The sequence below is a fragment of the Candoia aspera genome, chromosome 3, assembly GCF_035149785.1.
Source record: "Candoia aspera isolate rCanAsp1 chromosome 3, rCanAsp1.hap2, whole genome shotgun sequence".
Lineage (NCBI taxonomy): Eukaryota > Metazoa > Chordata > Lepidosauria > Squamata > Boidae > Candoia > Candoia aspera.
In genome coordinates this window covers 116,727,960-116,751,612 of record NC_086155.1, presented here as the reverse complement: position 1 = coordinate 116,751,612, position 23,653 = coordinate 116,727,960, and the positions used below count along the sequence as shown (strand labels likewise).

At 39.8% G+C, this 23,653-nt stretch overlaps 1 protein-coding gene across 1 annotated transcript in view; it reads right to left on the bottom strand.

The window, feature by feature from the left end:
• XRN2 (5'-3' exoribonuclease 2) overlaps window positions 1-23,653 on the bottom strand; it is a 79,388-nt gene that overhangs the window by 22,531 nt on the left and 33,204 nt on the right. The window contains exons 15-24 of the mRNA XM_063298701.1: window positions 21,742-21,876; window positions 20,311-20,429; window positions 19,057-19,192; window positions 17,636-17,743; window positions 17,451-17,540; window positions 15,891-15,963; window positions 14,646-14,729; window positions 13,538-13,635; window positions 13,352-13,431; window positions 763-819 (exon numbers count right to left, since the gene is read on the bottom strand). Of these exons, the coding sequence (XP_063154771.1) occupies window positions 763-819; window positions 13,352-13,431; window positions 13,538-13,635; window positions 14,646-14,729; window positions 15,891-15,963; window positions 17,451-17,540; window positions 17,636-17,743; window positions 19,057-19,192; window positions 20,311-20,429; window positions 21,742-21,876 (980 nt within the window). The remainder of the gene's footprint in view (window positions 1-762; window positions 820-13,351; window positions 13,432-13,537; window positions 13,636-14,645; window positions 14,730-15,890; window positions 15,964-17,450; window positions 17,541-17,635; window positions 17,744-19,056; window positions 19,193-20,310; window positions 20,430-21,741; window positions 21,877-23,653) is intronic.

Sequence of the window (23,653 nt, the reverse complement as noted above, 5' to 3'; positions counted from 1 at the left end):
CCTGGCAGCCATTTTAATTCCCACCAAAGGATTACTGTGGGAGGCAAGCAAAGACTAAGGGGTTACTGTGTCTGGATAAACTTTGTTTAAGGCTTAAGCCTTACCTTCTTATAGAAGAAAGGAATTAATTCTTTCCTATGGATTCAAGAAAACATTGTTTTCTGAATTAAAACGGAAGGCACACTTCACTCCCACAATAAATAGGTTTACTTTTACAGAGAAAAAATGACAACATAATTCAGGAGGCAATGGCCTATTTCTACATGAGTCACAGAATTGTATTTGTCTCCTGACATGAAGTAAACAAGATCAGAAAAGTAAATCTGTGGATACAGTAAACAGACCCTTCTGTAGGTGGTACCTTGGAAGCACAAGAATTATTCATGTTATTTCATGTGATTCACTAGTGTAATCTTATGGGGAATGCAGAACGTAAGCAAATATACAGCAGCATTATGAAGTTCCCAGATGACAAGATAAAGACAGAGATAGGCCTCTAATCACAGCCCGCATATGAGAGTAGCAAAGGAATTTATGGACGTGAGTCCATAATTACTGCTAGGAGGCTGAACAGATGGTAAATTGTTTTCTAAAGTTTAACATTTCAGTTGACTGCAAACCCAAAGCACCAAGAGCCTGTAATGTAAGGGAATCATCTCTTCATTTTCTTTTCTACCTATCTGTAACAACAAGCAATCTTAGATGAGAAGCAAGCCGGAGTTGGTGAAGGGCGGTATACCGTTACCTGAATTTACAATTTACCTTATGGCATAATTCTGTGTCAGATCACGCAGCAGCGGTACAGGAGATTGCACTGACCTGATCGTTAAGGGAAAATGGAAGAACTGTTCATTTAAACATAAAAAATCCTCCTGACTGCATAGAATGGTGGAACACAGACATAAATTGACAGTGACCATAATCTAGAACATTTGCCTTTTGTGCAAAAGGACATTTAAGTAATCTAAGTGACCAAATTCTTCACAGATACTACATAAATATTTTAACATTACTAAGATAAAAATCTCAAGCAGCATAATTTTAAATGTGTGCTACTATAGAAAGATTAAAACCAACAGCACTTTGCCTCAATTCAAGCAAAGATAATATTTCAAAATGTCAGGTCTGTGATGTCGTTTTAAAGAACAAACAGTGCACAAAGTGGAATGATCAACATTCATTTTTAAACAAGAATAAGACAGAATTTAATAAAAACAGCACTTAGTACCAGAGCTTCACATCAACTCAAGTTAGCTATTTCTTCCTATACTATTCTTTAGCATACCTATAAACCCACCTTAAATCTGATGCTGCAAATAGAGTCTCAGTTTGTGTATCTTCATTCTGTTCTCCCATTTCCTCTCTTAACAAATTTCCTATACCACATCTTTCTCTTTCTCGGTTCATATGCTACACAAATTTTCCTGAATTTATGGCTTAATGACAGCTTTTTTCCTATTTTATCTTTTGAATTTCCTGCTTTCATTTAAAAATCACGTTGTTTATATATACTCACTATTTTGTTCAGGAATTAAATTAATTCCCTATGCTTCTTATGTTAATGTGAAGGTTATAGATACTAGTTAAATTGTGTTAATCATACAATTGTTTTTAATAAAATGTACTACAAGATAAAACTTAAGACTGTATGAATGTTCATAAGTGAACTCTCTACATGTCCTTAAACAAAATTAATGCCTACATTTCAACAAATTCTTCACAAGATTAACTTACACCAGCCTCACACCTATTCTGCACTTTAACCATATGTATGTATTATGCCTGACTATGGCATATGGCGCAAGACCAAACAGCATTTTGTTCTGTTATACATAGGGTCGCCATGAGTCATAAACGACTCGACGGCAAGTAACAACAACAACACGTATTATGTATGTATCTCTCTCATTCATTTATATATCACCAGAATCAAAAGACTCCTGATGGTTTACAAGCATAAGTGTTTTATTAAAAGCATAAAACATTACAGGTAAAAACACAATAAAACTACAATATACAGTAAGATAAAATTAACTATGAGCATCAGTATGAGGCAACATAACCTTTAAAGGCCCTATGGAATAACTCTGTTTTGACTGCCTTTGAAATGGAGCCAGAATTGTTGATGACCTGCTTCTGTGGGGAGGCTATTCCACAGAGTTGGGGGCTACCAACGAGATACACCACCTTTTGTTCCCACAGAGCTCACCTCTTGTGGCCTGGGAACTCACAGGTCTCAACATCAGCACATGGGCCACTGCATTTGGCAACAGTTTCAGCTTCTCTTGTCAAAGGTTGTACCTTACAGACAACACTGCAACTTTCTATAGAGGGGATGATGAGGGGATTAGTTCCCACTCTCCGATCCTTTAGTTCCAGATACTGTAGGACCAAAACTGGAACACCAGCCAAAGCTGGTTAAAAACTCTCCTGGCCATGGCCTCCATCTGCCCATTGAGCTGTAGTTTTGATTCCAAGAGGACACACCCAAGTTGCACACCTACACCTTCAGGGACAGTGCCATCCAATCTAAAGTAACCATCAAGCAGATGAAAAACCAGATGATATCTGGAAAAGAAACAACTTCATATTGTTTAGACTCAGCCTCAAATTGTTTTGTCTCTTCCACACAAAAAAACATTCCAGTCTCTAAGAACCGGGTCAAGACCCTGACAGCATCTCCAGCTCACGCAAACTCACAACTGACTTGTTTAGCAGCCTCATATTAAACAGCAAGTATAAGAGAAACAATCCCTGTGGAATCCTACAAGGGAGTACCTAAGGGACCAACTTTTTCTCCCTCACCTCTACGGTCATTTAAGAGGGAGCAGAACCACTACAAAACAGGGCCTCCAACACTTGCAGGCAATCTAGGATACCATAGTCAATTGTATCAAAGGAATAAGATAAATTTGAGGGGCCACCTACAGTTGTGCTCCTAAGTTTACATACTCCTTGCAGAATTTGTAAGATGTGGACCATTTTGTAAGTAAAAATGAGTGATCAGGCAAACACTTTTTTTATTCATAATGTGATTCAAAGTAAACTATTAGAGTAGCACAATCACTAAACAAACCTTAGCAATAAAGGAAATATTTAGGAATAAGGAAAGAACTAGTTTGGCCCAGTGGTTAAGGCTCCAGGATAGACACCAGGAGATTGAGAGTTCTAGTCCCGCCTTAGGCATGAGAGCCGGCTGGGTGACCTTGGGCCAGTCACTCTCTCTCAGCCCAACCCACCTCACAGGGTTGCTGTTGTGGGGAAAATAGGAGGAGGAAGGAGTATTAGGTATGTTCCCTGCCTTGAGTTATTTATAAAAATAAAGGCAGGATTAAAAAAACTCAAATAAAATAAAATGGTCCTGTTCAAAAAATTGCATACCCTGGAATGTTTGGGCTGATAATACAGCATACATACACTCAAGCTGACACACACACAGGTTAAGATGGCAATGAAGGCTAAGTATCCACACCTGTGCCTTGTTTGATTGTAATTAGTGTCTGTGTATAAACAGTCAATCAGTTTCTTAGCTGTTGAGAAACCCTTGAGTGTTTCATCCAGGACTGCACTGACACTGCTGGCTACTGAAACACGGGGAAAACAAAAGAACCATCAAAGAGTCTGTGAGCAAAAGTAGTTCAACTTTATAAATCAGGAAAAGGGTATAAAAAGATATCCAAAGATTTGAAAATGCCAATCAGCACTGTTCAAACTCTGATCAAGAAGTGGAAAATTAGGGGTTCTGTTAATACCAAGCCATGGTCAGGCAGGCCACGAAAGATGTCAGACACAACTGCCAGGGAAATTTGTTAAGGAAAACCCACCATCAACTTCTACTGAAATACACTTCTCTGAAACGAAGTGGTGTGGCTATTTCAGCATGCACAATAAGGAGATACTTCAACAAAAATGGGCTGCATGGTGGAATTGCCAGAAAAAAGCCAAAGCCACAAAACAGCCATACGCCAAACAGCACCTAGAGAAACCTCAAAACTTCTGGAACAAAATCATTTGGAGTGATGAGACCAAAATTGAACGTTATGGTCACAACCATAAATGCTGTTTGGAGAGAGTCAACAAGGCCTATGAAGAGAAACACACCATCCCCATGAAGCACTGAGCAGCATAGTTTTTTGGGGGGAGGGGTAGGGGCTACAGTGGCACAGGGAATTTAGTCAAAATTGATAGCAAGATGAATGCAGCATATTATCAGAAAATATTGGAAGAAAATTTGCATTTATCAGCCCAAAAGCTGTGCATGGGGTGTGCTTGGACTTCCCAACATGACAATAATCCAAAACATAAGGCCAAGTTGACACTTCAGTGGCTGCAGCAGAACAAAGTGAAGGTTCTGGAGTGGCCATCAGAGTCTTCTGACCTCAGCATCATTGAACTGCTTTGGGGAGATCTCAAACATGCAGGTCATGCTAGACGACCAAAGAATATAAAGGAACTGGAGGCTTTTTGTCAAAAAGAATGGGCAGCTTTAGCACATGAGAAAATAAAGGGCCTCATTCACAACTATCACAAGACTGCAAGCCATCATTGAGGGAACATGCCCTCTGGAATGATATCCCTACCCCCCACATCCATTTAGCTCCCACCCTGATGTTCTGCAAGTCTTTAAAAACCTGACTGTTCTCTGAGGCCTTGGAGCAGGGTGTTTAAGGCATGCTAGGTAGCTGGTTGTTGTGCAGTTTGTCTGGATGCTTGGGTTCATTTTATTGTTTTTTATTGTTTTCCTATTTTAAGTATAAGCCTTCAGAGTCATTCTGAAACCAAGTGATTTCTAAATATACAAAGAGGTCAAGTAGGGCCAAGAAGGATACACTTGTCCCATCTAGGTCCCAACAGAGGTCACCACCAAAATGGCAGATGCCATCTTGGTCCCATGACTAGGCATGAATCCTGTCTGAAAATCTGCCTCACTGACACAAAAGCATAGGCAACTCCAAACAAGCAGCTCCATTCCAGGCACCAGAGCTCTCCCTTCCTGCTTTATGCTAAACACAATACTCCAGACCACTATATCCAAAACCTCCAGAAACCATCAGAAACTGAGGTTACCAACTCTTAGAACCTCAGAGACTCCACTGGAGACTGCAGCATTAATTCCACCACCATCTTCAAATACCAAACTTAAACTATGTAGACAAACGAACTACTAAAGTGCAGATAATTCAGCAATGCCTAGAGCACTGGTGAAAAAAGAAATAATTCTGACTGAGTTAAGAGCTTGCAATGTGGAGATAAGGGAGGTCAACCAATATTACTCCTCTACCCTTACTGTATGAGTGAACGGCTGGCCAGTGGCCCTCTTTAAGGTAAATATTACTCCTCCTTTTAGGAAGAGCTGAAGGAGTAGACTCCTATCTCACTGCTGTGACTGTTTTGCTCAGCATTTTGCTGACAGTCATTCATATTTGCCAAACTCTTGACTTTGAATCAGCAGCATCTGACACTGTTAGCTAGGACTCCTTTTAGACTGTTGACTTTGACAAAGTAGTTGGGAAGTTCTTCACCATGACCCCTGTGACTTGTGGATTCAATCCATACTTCTCCTGACTCCTGCATAGAGCTAGAGGAGCATGATGGCCTAGACTTGGGAGATTGGCAACAACTTACTTTGGGAAGTGATGCTCCTCATGGTCTTGAAGGAGGCTGTGGTCCATCATCCACTGAAGAGGCTCTTCCTGGATCTGGCTATTTTTGATAACTATTTCCCAGTCTCCAACCTTCCCTTTTTAGGGAAGGTTGCTGAGCAAGATATAGAGATTCAGCTGCAGAGTGTTTTAGGGTAAGAAGTTTATGTATATACTTTTCAGTCAGAATTCAGGCATGGGCATGGATATAGGCATGGTCCTGAAACCAGACTGGTAACTCCAAAGGATTACCTTTGCTAGGACATAGACGATAATACTGTAGCTTTCCTAGGTCTACTGATACCTCTTGGCAGCCCTCAGTAACAATGACCATGCTATCTTTCTGGACCAACTGCAGGTTTGAGGATTGGAGGCAGTTTTGTAGTACTTCCACTCTTTGCTACAGTGATTCATGTTCTTATCACCACCTTCCTAGACTACTATAATGTGCTCTACAAGAAGCTACTTTTGAATTCCACTCAGGAACTACAACTGGTCCAGAATGCAGTGACCCGTGTATTGGCAGGTGCTCAGTGCTATATCCATATTACACCAATTTTGTAGGTTTTGTACTGGTTTCCAATAGGCTTCCAAGTGCAATTCCAAGTGCTGGTTTAAACCTATAAACCATTTCAGGTTGGAATTTATGTACCTACAGAACTATCCCCTCCAGCCAGATTGAACTTGTCTAAGTAGTCTCTCTCTCAGGACAAGTTTGTGGTACCTGTACGGGATTAAGGCCCAGACACAGACATGTTATTTCTTCATGATAAAAATCCATGGTAGGTCCAGTTGTGGTGACAGAAACATGCTCAGTTATCTGGCATCAGTTTAAGCCGGTGAGTCCTGAGGAACTGGACAGGTTACTCTGTGCTGTGAACCCAACAACCTGTGGACTGGACCCATCCCTCCCAACTAGTAAAAGCAGCCAGGGAGGTGACTTCCCAATGCTTTTGAAACAGGCGTTCCTCTTCTCAAGAAGCCAACCCTTCATCCAGCTACTGTGGACAACTACCACCCAATCTCCAATGTGCCTTTTTTAGCAAAGATAACAGAGAAAGTGGTGGATGCACAGTTACAGAACTGTGGAATATACGGACACTGCAGGACAATATGGATAATGAATGCCCTGAACGCAGGACTGCCATTATTGCAAGGGAGTTGAGACGTTTTAATATAGATAGAGCAGCACTTCAAGAAACCCGAAGAGCAGGAGAGGGACAGCTGAAGGAAGAAAAAGGAGGTTATACCTTGTTTTGGAAAGGACTGCCTGAACAAGAATGAATATATGGGGTAAGCTTTGCTATTAAAAACAACCTCATGAAGCTCTTGTCAGAAGTTACCATTGGCATTAATGAACATTTATCAACTCTCCAAATAAAACTTGCCAAAAACCAACAGGCAACAATTCTAAGTGCTTATGCACCAACACTAGATGCAGATGAGGATCTCAAGGAAAAATTCTATACCCAGCTGGACACCATCTTATCAGAGATACCAAAGGAGGATAAAATTATCCTCCTGGGTGATTTCAATGCAAGAGTTGGGCATGACTTTGATTTGTGGCCAGGGATTATTGGGAAAGATGGAGTTGACAATAGCAATACGAATGGAATCTTACTTTTGACCAAATGTGCACAGCATAACCTTGTCATTGATGTGAAAGATGAAAGGTCCCCTGTGCAAGCACCGAGTCATGTCTGACTGTTTGGGGGGACGCTGCTTTCGCAACATTTTCTTAGCGGGGTGGTTTGCCATTGCCTTCCCAGTAGTCAGCTTCCCCAGCAAGCTGGGTACTCATTTTACCGACTTTGGAAGGATGGAAGGCTGAGTCAACCTGAGTTGGCTACCCGAGAATCCAGCTTCCGCTGAGATTGAACTCGGGTCGTGGGGAGAGTTTCGGTTGCAATACTGCCACCTGCCACTCTGTGCCACACAAGGCTGTTAACCTTGTCATTACTAACACCCTTTTTCACCAGAAAAATAAATTAAAAACATCATGGAAGCACCCATGGTCGAAGCACCGCCATCTTCTAGGTTATGTAATTGTCTGTGCTAGAGATTGCCGTGATGTACTTCTTACAAGAGCCATGATGAGCACCAATGACTGTTGGACAGGCCATCAGTTAATTCGATCTACAATGGCCATAAAGATTGTCCCTCACTGTAGGCTCCAAGGAAGAAAACCAAGGTGTAAAATGAACATATTGGCCGTTGAAGATTCTACTAAACGAGCTTACTTTCAATCAACTCTTAAGGAACACCTGCCTTTGGAACTTCCTGAAAATGTTGAGGAACACTGGATTAAATTGAAGATCTCTATTATTTCAGCCTGTGAACAAACTATAGGATATCAAACTAAGAGACATCAGGACTGGTTTGACGAGAATGACAGTGAGATTGAATACATTATTGACAAGAAAAGCCTTCCAGATATGGCAAAAAGATATTAAGGAGAAAATTTACACCAGTGCAAAGGCAGAGGTCCAAAGAAGAACTAGAGAACTTAAGAACACATAGTGGATAAAAAAAGCCCAAGAAATCCAACTATTTGCAGATGCCCATGATGCCCGGGTTTTTTTTAATGCCACGAAGGCCATCTAAGGACCAACAAATTATGGTACAAATCCCTTAGGTTCAACAGGTGGTTTCAAACTTCTAAAGGACAAAGAGTCTATCGCACTGCGTTGGAAAGAGCATTACTACAATCTCCTAAATTGTTACTCTACTGTGGCTGATGAAATCTTCTTGCAAATCCTGCAAAAACAAATAAGAGATGAGCTTGCAGCACCCCCTAGTTTGGAGGAAGTTCGTAAAGCCACTAATCAAATGAAAAATAGCAAAGCTAGTGGATCTGATGGGATTCCTGCTGAGGTTTTTAAAGAAGGCGGGCTTAGACTTACCCAACAGCTTCACAACTCCTTGATAAAATCTAGATGAGGGAGGAGATTCCAGCAGATTTTAGGGATGTCATAATTATCACTCTTTTTAAAAAGGGTGATAGGACAGACTATGGAAACTATCGAGGCATCTCCCTCCTAGTTATGGCAGGTAAAATCCTCACAGGGATTCTTGCAAATCATCTCCTATCTATATCAGAAGACATCCTCCCAGAAACTCAAAATGGCTTCTGCCCTTCCAGGGGGACAGTGGATATGATTTTCACTGCATGACAGCTCCAAGAAAAATGCAAGGAGCAAAACTGCCCTCTGTACATGGTGTTTATTGCTCTGACTAAGGCTTCTGATACTATAAATCGTACTGCTCTTTGGATCATCCTTCTGAAAATCAGATGTCCTGATAAATTTGTGAAAATCTTACAGCTACTCCATGATGACAACAATCCTGAATAATGATGGCTCTCAAAGCGATCCATTTAAAGTGGGATCCAGCATTAAACAGGGATGTGTTATTGCTCCAGCCTTATTTGCTATCTTCATCCCTATGATTCTACACGTTGTTGAAGGGAAACTTCCTACCGGTATAGAAATTATATATCGAACAGATGGAAAGCGTTTTAATCTTAATAGGCTGAAGGCAAAAAATAAGGTAATTACAACCTCTGTTATAGAACTCCAATATGCTAATGATAACGTAATCTGTGCGCACTCAGAGGAAGATCTTCAAACTATTCTAAACATCTTTGCAGAAGCATATGATAAGCTTGGCCTCTCACTTAACATTAAAAAAACCAAAGTGCTTTACCAGCAAGTTTGAACTAATCCCTCCGCAGCGCCATCAATTCAGCTTGAAGGTGTGTCACTGGAAAACGTTAACCACTTTCCTTACCTTGGCAGCCATCTATCTATAAAAGCTGATATTGACGCTGAAATTCAGCATCGTCTGAGCTCTGCGAGTGTAGCTTTCTCCTGAATGAAGCGTAGTGTTTGAGGATCACGACATTCCCAGGGAAACCAAAGTGCTTGTTTACAAAGCCAACCCTACCCTACCAACCCTATTGTATGTCTGTGAAACATGGACTTTCTACAAACGCCACCTCCAATTTCTCGAAAGATTCCATATACGCTGCCTCTGAAAAATTCTGCAAATTACTTGGGAAGATAGGCGGACTAATGTTAGTGTATTGGAAGAAGCAAGACTACTTATGTTGAAACAATGATCATCCAACATCAACTTCACTGGACCGCCCATGCCTGATCGTCTTCCAAATCAGCTATTTTACTCCCAACTTAAGAATGGAAAATGGAATATTAGTGGACAGCAAAAGAGATCTAAAGATGTTCTCAAAGCTAATTTCAAAAAGTTTAATATTAGCACTGAGAACTGGGAAGTCCTAACTCACATGTGTTTAAATTGGAGGTCAGCCCTTATTAAAGGTGCTACAGACTTTGAAGAAGCACAAGTACAGGGCGAAAGGGAGAAACGAGCTAAGGGGAAGGCACATCAAGCAAATCATCATTGCGATCATCTTCCACCTGGAAACTTATGCCCTCATTGTGGGAGGTTGTGCGGATCCAGAATTGGCCTTTACAGCCACTTATGGATCCACCGTTAAGATTTTAATCCTGGAAGACAATCTTACTCGGCTACGAGTGATCGCCAACAACAAACGACGATATGTATCTTGGGTGAAATAGCATTCCAGAGGGCAGGCATTGTGTCAGAGAAGGCTCACTTCCTGGGTCACATCAGATTGCACTGTTTAATTGATAGGCCCTGGAGCATGCTGACTCTGTCAGACCATGTGGGATAGGAAGAAATGATGGCGGGCCTCAAATAACTAAGCCCTATGCTTTATATGTGATAACCAGCACCCTGAATTGCACCCAGAAGTTTATTGGCAATCAGTGCAGCTCACAGAGCAGAGGTGTCACATGGGCATGCTGTGGTATGCCCATAACTGCTTGTGTATTGCACCAGCTGTAGCTTCTGAGTGATTTTCAAGAGCAACCCGATGTAGAGCACATTGCAGTAGTCTAACTGGAGGTGACCAAAACATGAGTGATAGACTAAGTATGGGTACAACTAGTACAATAGATGAATTTATGCAAAGTAGAACCAGGGCAGTCACACTACCCCCATCCCTGCTGCATCAGAGGTCATCCACAAGTGTGACCAGTGCTGTATCAGTACTATGCCGCAATATGAAACCAGGGGTCTAGATAATCCATCTCCTTCAGGGTCCTCTGAAACTTCAATCTGACCGCCTTCTCAACAACCTTCCCCATAAAGGGAAGGTTGCAGACTGGATAAAAATTGTCCAGAACAGTTGGGTTGAGCAAGGGCTTCTTGTGGAGGGAGTGCATCACTGCCTCCTTCACAGCTGTGAGTACCCTCCCTCAAAGAAGCAAATACTATCACATGGACTCAACTACATGTCACCTCCCAGGTGGCCTTCACTAACCAGAAAGGGCATGGATCTAACATAGAGGCAGCCAGGGTCATCAGCCTGAGGGTTCTGTCCAATTCCTTGAGAGTCACAGGTTCACAGATAGCCAGATCAGACCATGCTTAAGTCGTATCAACAGGACCAGCCTAGTCAGAGCCCAACTTTGAACAAATCCAAGCAACTTTATCCACTCCATGTTCAGAATACTACTCATAGCAACCCACTAAAACATCCTGTGACCCATCCCTCCCAAGCAAGGAAAAGAGGGTTGCCAGGCAACTACCTGCAGACACAAGAGTAGAGAAATAATTAAGTTTTGCTGCCCTTATTGCCATGATATATTGTCTAACATGGAGTCTTATTTGTCTGCAGATGAATTCACTCTTTGTCTTCCTTCAAGAGCACTCTAGCTGTCTCTCTTGATGTCTCATCTTCCAAAGGTCCTTGGAAGACCAAAGAGATCAATGATATTAATGTGCAGCGAGAAGCCACACAGGGGCAACCCAATCCAGGGCTCTTGTCACACATCTATTTCAGGCAGCAACTATGGACTCAAGTCAAAATTCCTATCAGGTCCTCAGGATAAAGCCCAAGCTCCCTCTGAAACCCTGTTGGGTTCATTAGTTGCCTGGGGCAGACTGATCAAATAAATCCTCTCTCTCTACAAGAGGGGGCAGCACTACCAAGCCAGAAAGCAATCAGAAAGTGATCTAACTATTTCAAAAGATTGATGGTTAGAGCCTTCACTCCCTCATCACACTGCAACTGACCTGAGACAGAAATCAGCATGTGACCGCAGTATGTGTCAGGCCCTCAAATAATTTGGGTTAGGTCCATGGTTGCCATGATAGCCATAAATTCTTGAGCTCTCCTGGACCCCACACTGCCCAGAAGCAGACTGAAGTTCCCAAGAATAAGAGGGTCCACTGCCAACCTGACAATTTAATCTAGTAGCTCAGGTAGGGACATCACTATGCAGCAGGGAGGCAGGTGCAGCAACCACATCGCCAACTGATCCTTAGAGTCCAACTATGACCCAAGGGGCTCACACTTGTAATCTGTGGTGCAGAGCCTCTGAAAGCCATTAAAGATTTGTGGATTACAACTGCCCCCTGCCTCCATGCTAGGGTCACAGCTGATGCCAGACCTGGAACCCAGGTGGGCAGATCCCTGAGAGGGGCACTCCCCTCTCTAAACTCAGCCAGGTCTTAGTTGTAACCCACAAGTCTTCCACAATCAAGTCATGGATGAGGAAGGTCTTATTACAGACCAACCTGGTGTTCAGTTTCAGCAGCTGGAGTCCAGGGCCACCAAAGATCTGGTATCTTGGTCCTGGGGTTGAATCTTGAAGGCTGATCACCTAGGCTGCCAGGAATGGTCTTCCCCTGGAAGCAAGACTGGCTCCATCAGTAACAGACTTTTGGAAGATAGTTAAAACTCTATTATTCCAGGGGGCTTTTGGCTGTCAATGTGATGTTGCCAAGGTTGTGTTGTTATATTTATATTGTAATGCAAATATTCTGTTTTACCTCATAATCGTTGTGAACAGTCAAGAGTCACAAGATGTCATGAGTACTGAAGGTGAGCAGGAGGGGGCCCCTATCCAGGGGGGAAAACGCATGCGTAGTACTGAGGAGTTAAGCAGCCATTCAAAGAGACACAGAACAGACCCGCCTTGACTTTTGGGGTTTATCTGTCTGGGTTTTCCCACGCTTCTTCAGTTTGTTAGGATTGATGTCCTAACAGTCAGGAACTACGCTGAGATGAGGAATAGGTCTCTAGTGTTTATTACTGCTACATAAGACAGAAAATCCTAACAAACTGAAGAAGTGTGGGAAAACCCAGACAGATAAACCCCAAAAGTCAAGGCGGGTCTGTTCTGTGTCTCTTTGAATGGCTGCTTAACTCCTCAGTACTACACATGCGTTTTCCCCCCTGGATAGGGGCCCCCTCCTGCTCACCATCAGTGCTCAGGACACAAGATGTAGAGGCACATTAAATAAATAAATACACCTCCATAAATAAAATAAACCCCCTAGTAATTTCCCACATGGGGTGGCATCTTGACTTTGTTTGTGTGGGGGGGGTCTTTTACACCTTTATTTTCACAAGCATATATAGATCTTCCAAACTTTCACATCCAAAGCGCATCTTCCTCATCATTCTCCTTCTAAAGTGACTGGATTTTAAAAATTTCCTTCTTGATAATGAAAAAAAACAACCCACACCAGTCTTATCACATATATTCATTTGCTTCTTATCTACACTATGATGGCACTTGATTCTTAAGAATAAATCTGGCATGAATTAACAATGAGCAATTTGTCAGTAAACTAACTGCAATATAAGCTGTACTTACTCATCTGGAAGAATGGGATTTTCATTCAAGGTAAGCTTTCCCTGTATTCCATGACACAGTTCAGGGGGTATGTCTACTGGCTTTTGAGGAGTAAGAAAATCCTGATTAGCTTAGCCAAACTAGTTCTAATGATAATTATGCAGTTGAGACAGACTTCTTTTCATACATCTAACAAATATGACATACCTCTTTTTCACCAGATTTATACTGTTCAAGAATGAAGTCATGAAGCTGATGATGTTTCCCAAGAAAAAGAACATCACCACCAAGACTATTCCTTCTGACTAGAGAAGAAAATGAAGTAGTAATACCTCATTAATAGGAATGTTTAAAAGGAGTAAGACTTAACAAAATACATAGTATACTGTATGCATTTGCAACACAAAAGAGAACACCATTTAGAATACTGTAAGAATTTTACCTTGATTGTGTGTGCCTAGTTTACAGTATAGTTCAATTACGTTCTGGGAGGAGAACATTTATTACTCTTAAAAGTAATTTCTGCTCCTTACTCACTGAGATGGTTAATTCCACAAAGTAGATTCTGTCAAATGGGTGCATTAACACCTTTTTTCCCCCCACAAAACCAAAAGCATGGGAATCATACACTAGGATTTCTGATTACATAGGGAGTCATGTGAATTTTGCACCACTTTTATAAAGGGAATAAAGTGTTCAGGAGAAACCACACATCTCTCTCCTGCACTCTCCATCACTTGCGACTGCCTGTCAATCTGAATAACACATCATGTAATAAAGGTACACGGAAGTTTGTCAGAGTTAATTAGGACCATGTCCATATTCAGCTCTGTTTTTCTTCATTGTCCAAGTATTTGATATTAAGGGCTATAAGAGGGTACTACATTCCACAATTCTGGGTACAGATTTTACCAGTGGTTGCCACTGAAGGGAAATATAAATAGTTCACATGTCATCTAAAAGTGACAAAATGCATTTTCATGTAGAATTATTTTATCAAAGATGCAAGAATAACTAATTCCTCTCAGCACTTGAGTTGAGTATTTGATGTAAACTTGATCACAATGCGATTTTAAATTATCCTAACAAAAGAATATTCATCTTAAAATGCACTGTGGGTGGGTAGAGGGAGCATTTTTATGCTACAGATAATTAAAAGGGCCAAGATTAGAATAGTATTAAGATTGCATAGATATTTGCTGTCCTAACTACTTGAGAATGAAACAAAAACAAATTGACATCTTGTACTTATATATAAGTATCACCACCAAAATTTTCTGTTATCAAAACCTTTTTACAATCCTGCAATTCTTACTTTCTTCAGAAGTGAGATCAGGATACACCTGCGCGAGAGCAGCTCTCAGACGGCGCTCATCAACAAAAGGCAACAGAGCAACCCCTAAGAAAATAAGCAACTGGAACTTAACATCTCTCTCTAACATTATCCAGGAGAAGGAAAGTATAAAAGATACTTGTGCAAATCAAAACGTAATTGTCTTTTGGATTTCAAGAGGAAGAGATAATTAAGCATATATTTGGCTCTTCCACTAAAAGCAGAGACTTGAAAGATTTAACTTAAGGTCATTGACTTTCCCTGAGGGTGGGAAAAGGAGGAAAAGAGAATGCATGCACTTACACCCTTGTGTTAATTTTGCACTTATATCCACCATTTCCCCTTCCCACAAAAGCTAGAACAATTTTCAATAGTATTTTTTTTAAGTGGGACTAAACTGGCATTCATCTCTATAACAGATCTCTTTTAAAGTGTTTTTGTCTTATGTGAATAGTCTATGGAGCTAAAGAAAAAATAATGTACAATATAAGCAAATGTAACAAATGTTCAGTGTAATCTGGAGCCATCGTAAACTACATAAATCAAGAACATTTCAAATCTGCTTGACTTTGGATTATGTTCATGACTGAAGTTAAGATGGATGATATTACAGATAATAAAATGCAAAGAAGAAAGCTTGCAGTTGCACCTATTACAAATACTGAATTTCTGAATATCCTAATAAAAGTACGAAGTAATTGCAAAATCCAGTAATTTATTTCAGAGTGACATTCAATGGATTAATTTATCAGTGCAACAGCACTACAGCCAAGCACATTTCCCTGCTTCCTCCAGAGAAAGTATGGGATGAGGAGCGGGAGAATGCAATGGAAGAAGAGGACAGGGAAGCCCCACTGTGCAAGTAGAGTCCTCTTATATGACCCTGGGCAGAACACATAAAGCACAGCATTTCCTACTGTTTTTTCTAGTATAAAAACTATTCAAACAGCTTATAATTAAGCATTTAAAATGCTAAGTGGTTAATTAATTATATTTTAGTCACCAATAAAATGCCATTTAGATACTGCTGAAATTACTATGTATCACAACTCATCTAATTTGTATCATTTATTTGTTATTTTATAAAATCCACCAAGGAAAACAGCACACAGAAATCAGTTTGGCAACTGCTAGCAAACCTGGAAATGGAACGAAGTCTTTCCTGTTTTCTTAAAATTATTCCCAAGACTAACCATACAAATATTGACTTCATGATGAAATATTTACCTTGCCAAGCAAATTTTTTCCCATTCAGATCAACAGCAAAGTCTTCAGGATAGAAGTCAATTATACTTGAATCCTGTTTTTAATAAAGTGTTATTACAATGAATATTTAGAAATCTGTGGAGTGTTGGATGAATCTACTTTTTTTTCTGAAACATAATTAAAAGAGCATATATATTTTTTAAAAAGTCTACCAACTATTCTAAAGCAGAAATTTAAATAAAAAAGCAAATTTTCAAGGTGTAAGATTTACACTTTTTATTGGGGTCATTAAACTAGCTGTGGAAGCATATGTATGCATTCAGCAGTCTCTTGCCTTCCCTCTGTCCCATTCTCTCCCCTCCTTCCAAATTCCTAGCCCGTTTTATGGTACGAAAAATAAACCTTCTAAGTGGGTGATAATTTGGGCACAAGTATACATTAGAGCTTGCAGAAGTAGCGTCTGTGGCACATACCTAGAAGAGCATGGAAATAGCAGAATGGCTGGGCTGCTGAGAAACTCAGAGCTTGGTCCAAGGAGAGTGGGCTTGACTTTCAATCCCTCTCATCCATTCAAAGCAAGAGGGTGGGGCATGATCGAGGAGAGAACTTGCCCATTGGCTGGTTGTCCCTCTTCCACTTTCATTCTATTCAAACCTATTAATCCCTTCAAACATGAGCCAGAGACTGAAAAATCATGAACCTTTCTTGCCCCCTGCAGCCAAAGCAGCATCTTTTTTTCCAGGCAAGAATTGGCACAAAAACCCATTAAAATTCAGTAGCTCCTGAGTGAACGTTAGTGTAGTTAAAGTTCCATTTTTATATCCTTCCCATTATTTGTCTACCTAATGTTCCAACAGAGAGGGTAAATTCCCATTACACTAGCAAGGGAAAAAGCCTTGTTTTCTTCCCTTATTCATCCCATGCCTTAATCATTGTAGACCTCATAAACAAAGTTCCTGTTTAAAAATTCAAATATTTTAAAAGTGGGGATAAAACTGGAGATATTTCCCTTCTTCTTTCAGCTAGTGCTGATATTCTGGATGGCTTCATTAATTGTGTGCTGAGGTCAAATGCAACCACAAAAAGGCAATAGCTAATTTGCTGCCAGTGAACTCTGGAAAGCTAAATGAAAGGCTTTGGCAGTTCCTTTGGCTGCTTCTTCTGATTTACCAACCAGCTTTATTTCCCTTTTTCAGAGGATCCCAGGTCTACTGCTTTTTCTTCTGTAACCTGCCAAGCAATCTTCTTTTCTGTGCCACCCCCCTTTGCTTATGAAGAAAATTTAGTGCAGAAAAATATATTTTAAAGGGTGGCTAAACAGAAATAAAATCAATGTATCACTATCAGAATACATCCATATATTTTAAAGAATAGTCAAGAATCTAATATAGATCAAATTAAATTTGGGGTGAACTGAAACAGCCATTTGAGACCACATGAGTTCAAACCAAGAGATCTATAATAGTTAGTCAAATAAATAGTATTCATATTTTTTCAGACAGCTAGTAAAGTAGTTGAGAGAACATTAACATGAACATTCAAAGTTTGAAGAAACAAACAAACACCCTTTAATTTTCTTACTGGATCAGTCATAAGTTTCCGCCATGTTGGTGGGAGGAAATTACCACTGGCAGCTGGAAAGACTCCCATCAGTTGTTCAAGAGGTTTGAACTGTAAAAAGAAAGGTCAGTAGTAGTAACTGTTTAAATTTCCCAATAAATCTTTAGTGACTGAGATTAAATATAAACAGAAGCAATAAATCTTACTGGTTTGGTTCCTTTCTCAAAGTCGGAGACCATGTCTGCAATCCCTTCAAAATCTGAAGCAAATGGTGCATAGTGGAAAGGATAATACCATTTCCAGGAAGCACATCCCTAGTTTGGAAAATGTAAGAATTTAAATCAAATAAGATTCAAGAACTCCTTATTCTTATTCTCTGCTTTAGGAGCTTAGGCAGTGCTAACAAAAATTTGACTATTACAGCAGAATAGTAACTTTTCAGTAAACCTTAACTAATCCAGTTGAATTATTGGAAAGGCATAAGCAACCAAATATATACAATTATTTTTTGAAAATCATCTTGAAACACTGGGCTAATATTAAAATACACCTATAAAGTAGTAGCTGTAAACCTCTGTCTCTGCAGCAAGTAATTTTACATTATTATTTGCCATACAGTAATGAAAACCTAGAGAGCCAGTTTGGTCCAGTGGTTAAGGCAACAAGCTAGAAACCAGGTGACCGTGAGTTCTAGTCCCACCTTAGGCATGAAAGCCGGCTGGGTGACCTTGGGCCAGTCACTCTCTCTCAGCCCTAGGAAGGAGGCAATGGCAAACCACTCCTGAAAAACCTTGCCAAGGAAACTGCAGGGACTTGTCCAGGCAGTCTCTGAGAATCAGATGTGGATTGAACATATTAAAAATAAAAATTGAAAACCCAGTGCAGAATATTTACTGTAATAAAAGATCTTCCATTTCTTAAAAAATATTGCTGCTTAAAAATTGTTATCAACATAGTGAATGGGTAAAATATCAAACCTAGCAATTTCAAACAATTATTATACAGATAGCTCTGTTATAGTAAAGTGTAAATGTTATTTCTTCCTATACTTTTACAAAAATATATCTGGAAAAAGCAAGACTATTGATAAAAGAAAAGAGAGCAACATAATTCAGTACTAAGAAAAATTATTTCACCATTTTGTCTAGGCTTACCTTAAAAATAACTTAAGACTGCCTCTAGTAGAGACAGGCAATCACCTCTAAGGAGAGAATTTCAGAGTTTCAGATGGATTAACAGAAACACTTTGTTTCTACAGTCAGTAACAGTTTTCACTCAATTCTTTCTTTCCCCACTGGAACTGACACATGTTATTGGATATTTCATTGTTTCTCACCATATGGTTGTAATAAACAATTTGATTTGGTATATAAATCAATTTGTTAAGATGCTGATCAAAAGCTGTGGTTGAACTGGCATTACATGTTTGCAATGGAAGTATCAAGAGAGATAAAGGCCAAAAAGTATGTTTCCCTCAAGTGAAGTTTCTCTCCTACTGACTCCATGTAGTTTTCTTGGCAACAGTACAGAAGTAGTTTGTCACTGCCAGGTAGGGGGTAGCTTGGTGATAGAAAACTCTCTGGAAGGAGATCTTGGGGAATAAAAATCAAATTCCAAAAGTAAGTACCTGATAATAGTATCGGAGAACCCAGCAAAGCCCTTCCACATAAGACTGTACAACTTTACGACGAAACTTTTTATCATTGACATCAACATCAAATTTATTCTTGTAATACCGCTGTTTCCAGCCAGCTTCCCATAACCTACATAAAAACAATAGTGAATCTACATAATGTGTGCAATTCAAATTTTCAAATTGTTTCAACAAAAAAGTAAAAGTAAGTCACTACTAATATGTATCTTTTACCAGTTTTCCCCAAACTATGACCTCAAACCCTTCCATTTGATGGTATGTATACCAATCCCCTACATACTACAGCAGCTCATATCCCATAAAAGCTTTTACTGTCAGCTCTGCGAGGTAGATCAGACAAAGAAATAAACTCCACAGAAGACTAAAAGCTACTTTTTTTTAGATTAGCCATATAACATAAGATATATGGCTAATCTAAAAAAACAAGTTTGATTGTGCTTCCCCACCTCCCTCTTTTAAATTCATGTGAATTAGAGGGGTGTCTGTCTGTGATGTGTTCACAACCCACCCACACTGTTTGGACTTAAGCAATGTTTCCCTTTTTGTTGCTTTGGTAACGGATTTTTTCTCTATCCATCAAGGTCATCCTCTTTACTCTCTACAACTATAGATCATTTTTCAGTTTGTTACATTTTAATACACTTGGCATGCAAGAAAAAATAGATGAAGTTATGATGCTGTCTTATGCAGAGTCAGTCCATTAGTCCTAATTGGTAGTCACTTTCCAAGGTGATAGGCCTGATATCTTGAAAACTGGTCCTGAGAACCTTTTAAATGGAAGTACTGAGAATTCTGTTGTAAATGCAAGAAATGTACCGTATACATAACATATTCTTCACTAACAGACAAAACCCCCTCACTAAACTAAATGATCTGATTATAGAACTTCAAGAGTTAAACCGTTCCATTTATGCTGTAGAATGAGATTCTGTTCACAAAGACTGAGCTGAATATTGAACCTCTAGCCAATCTGGTGTTTAGTCTCAAAGGGAGCAGCAGCTTTTAGGAAGAAAACCAGCATGCATACTAATGGAAACACTTAAATTTAACAGCTATAGCCTACACATCTCACTGGAATTTACTGAGTATCCCAACTCTCCACATTAATTATTGATGGATAAAAAGATCATGGAAAAGCATTAGAAGGTGTGGCAGATGCAAAGTAAATAGTATTAATGAGACAATCTCCCTTTTGACAATGTGTTAACAAAGCATGAAATGTGGTACCTGACATTATCTTCGGGCTCTGGTTCACTGTCACTGTCCTCTGCCTTTCGCTTAATTCCTCCTGCTGGGGATGGCGTACCATCAGATGTGAAGCTTGAATTAGGAGAAACTGAAGGAGTCTGGGGATGTAGTTAGCGTGCAGAGAGTTAGCGAAAAGGTCTCATTACACTTATAAAAATTAAAACTAATGACTTTGTCATAAGGAACAGAAAAAATATGCATCTACTTTATTTAACTATAGATACTGGAATTCAAAAGAACAATGTAGAAACTAGTTCCATGCTCCCAAAGGGATCTGAATTAGGGTTTATCAGACAGCAAAATTTCATGGCAAGCAATAAACCATTTTTAATTTCAATTTCAAAATTAACTTTCAAAAGCAGATTCTGATATAATTATAGATCCTGATATTCAAAAGAAAAGGAAAAGCATCCTATTAACTATCCCAGCCACATACAAGGACTACCTTATAAGTTATTATTTTAGTACATACTAAAAGTATATATTAATTAAAACCATAATGAGTGTACACACCTGGATTTTACTTCATGTTCACAGTAGAAGTATATGCTAGGAGCTAAGCAAATCAACATGTATGTGTGTACTTCCAATAGAACAAAAGTTTGTAAAGTGCATTCATTCAAATCATATGGAACCAACCAAACTAGTAAAGTGTTTTAGACTTTATAGTCTCAAAGGATTATGTTTACACAAGAAGACTTCCAATCAAACAACTATAGTTTTAGCCTGGAAGCTCACCAGCATAGTTTTCCTAGCTCTTTTTCCTCCTACTCCTTCTCAAATCTACTGTGAAGGATCCTCAATCCTTTCAGAGATTTGGAAAGTACACAAGAGTTTGTGTGTGTGTGTGTGTGTGTATGGGCTGGGATATGTTCCACCAACGATGTTAATTCTGCTACTTAATGAAAATCATTGGATACAACCCAAATTAAGAATTTAGAGTCTCATGTTTAATAGACAATAATATATTATCCATAAAATCCTTCACTCTGCCCCAATTCCTTTTGCACAAGTAGTTGTTAAATGGACTGCCTCCATTTTTTACTCATTACTTTGGGCTGTGGACATTAAAGGCAAGGTTAGGAAATGGGATTGAACTTCTATTTTTTCAAGGCTTTTACACTATTTGGAAAGATTAATAGTGGAACAGTAAATTTAGGCAAAAAGTGTTATTTTCTAACCAATCATAACTTCTCAGAGTGAAGGGATCTGGAGAAAGTACATGACTTAGACTTCTAATCTCACTCTGGGTTGAACCTATAGTTGCAAGGAATTGAGGATCTAATAGAGTCAAGGCAGGAAAGGAAAGGTCTTCATATATAAGTTTGGGCTTCCTAGACACTCAGCCATCAGTAAGCAATTTTCCATTCATTACTTTATCTATATTTCTTTAAAAAAATAATCACTTACAGTGTTTTGTCTGTCCTGCATTCTCATTTCATAAGCTGTGTGTCTTGGATTGCTGATTGGCTGATGGCTTGACCTATTTCCTCTTCCTAATGGTTGTGGGGTGTATTGTCCACCAAGCATAGAATGCTGTTCCCTCTGAGTGAGTAGACATATATTAACATAAATGTTGATAATCAGTTATGAGAGCAAACACTAAATTTTACACATGTAAATTGCCATGTTTAGGCTACACACTTGGTGATATAAATTTTCAAATGGATATGCAGTAGCTACAAATTCATCTTGGCATATTCTATTTGACTCATTAATAGAGTAACCACAACCCTACTGGGGTTGGCTGAGACAGTAGAAGTGCCCCTCTGCCAGTAGAGGAGGTTTGGCAAGAGTTTAGAAAAACATATTGATGAAATAATTTACCTTAACTGATTATAAAATTATAACTTTAAATTTATTATTGAAAACGTATTGGCATTAGTTCAGTTTAAAACTATGGACAAATACATAATGCTTTATTTTTGAGATACTTATAGAATGCATTTCAATTAATATGCTCAAGTAGTTAACATACAGCAATAAAATAAAAAAATAATTAGTATGATAATAAGCATAGTAGGAGCACTGGAATAGTTATATACTATTCTAGTGATTCTTGAACAGAAAACTTCAGATGGTTATCAGAACGAGATTATATTTATATTACAGTTAAATTGGCAGTTCCAAATCTATTTAATTAAGAATGTAACAGCATGAGTCAAAGCATGTTGACATTCTAATAAGAAATGTAATTTGTATACATTTATAGTTAATCCTGCAGAATTATTAGTGCCATTGATGTTGTCCTGTTCAGACTAAGCACCAGACAGGTTCTAAAGAATATTCTTTATTGATAACTATTTACAATAAGTAAGTCCTTGATATGTGAGACTGGGTTAAACAAGCCCAACTAGGCCAATTGGATCCGACTGGAACACGAAGGCTGGAGGCAACAGTTCTCGAACTGGAACAGTACTGGAACGACACGGACGCTGAATCTCTGACTCACTGGATCTGGGATCAGTACTATGATCAACAGACAGAGGTGAACTGAAGACTTGGAGTAGGACTCAAACTCAGAGCAAGGTTAGACTCAGCTGGGGGTTCTAGACTAGGCTGGGTACTCTGAACTGAAGACTTGAAGACAAGGCCTGAAACTGGAGCAAGGTTGGACTCCGCTGGAATTTCCGAACTAGGCTGGATTCTCTGGACTGGAGGCTTGGAACTTGGAACTAGGCTGAACTTGGCTGGAAGCCCCGGACTAGGCTGGATTCTCTGGACTGGAGACTTGGAACAAGACTTGAAACTTGGAACTCGGCTGGAAGCCCCAGACTAGGATGGCAACCAGATCCTGAACATGATAGGTGTGGAATTCCTGAACACAATGGAGCATGTGAAATGTGGGTTTACAGGACTGAAGGCAAATGGCAGTGCTGGAACTTCAAGACTTGCCCACGCTGCTGAGGAGATCGTGGAGTTTCATGGGTGGAAGCAAGGCAAAGGCTGCTGGACACAGCTGGCAGCAGATGCAGGATTCAATTCGTCTTTGGAGCTCGAACGCTGGTTCCTCTTCGGCCACAGATGCTGACTCCGACACCGGTAAGGACTCTTCTCCCGAAGCTGCAGGCTTAGAAGATTGGTTGTCTCCGGCAGTTCACTCTCAGTGCGGCTGCCTTTTATCCTGATCTTTGGCGCGCTTGGAGTCTCCCGTAGCCAATTAGGCTGCCTTCTCCTTCACATGCTTTTCAGCCCATCTCTGGCGTGCGCTGATTGGCGCATTCAAATCCTCCTTCAGATCTTGCCCAATCAGCGTTGTGGATTCTTCCCGCTCTGCTGAGTCACGTTGGAGTTTCATTTCTCCGATTCCAGCCAGGTAAGT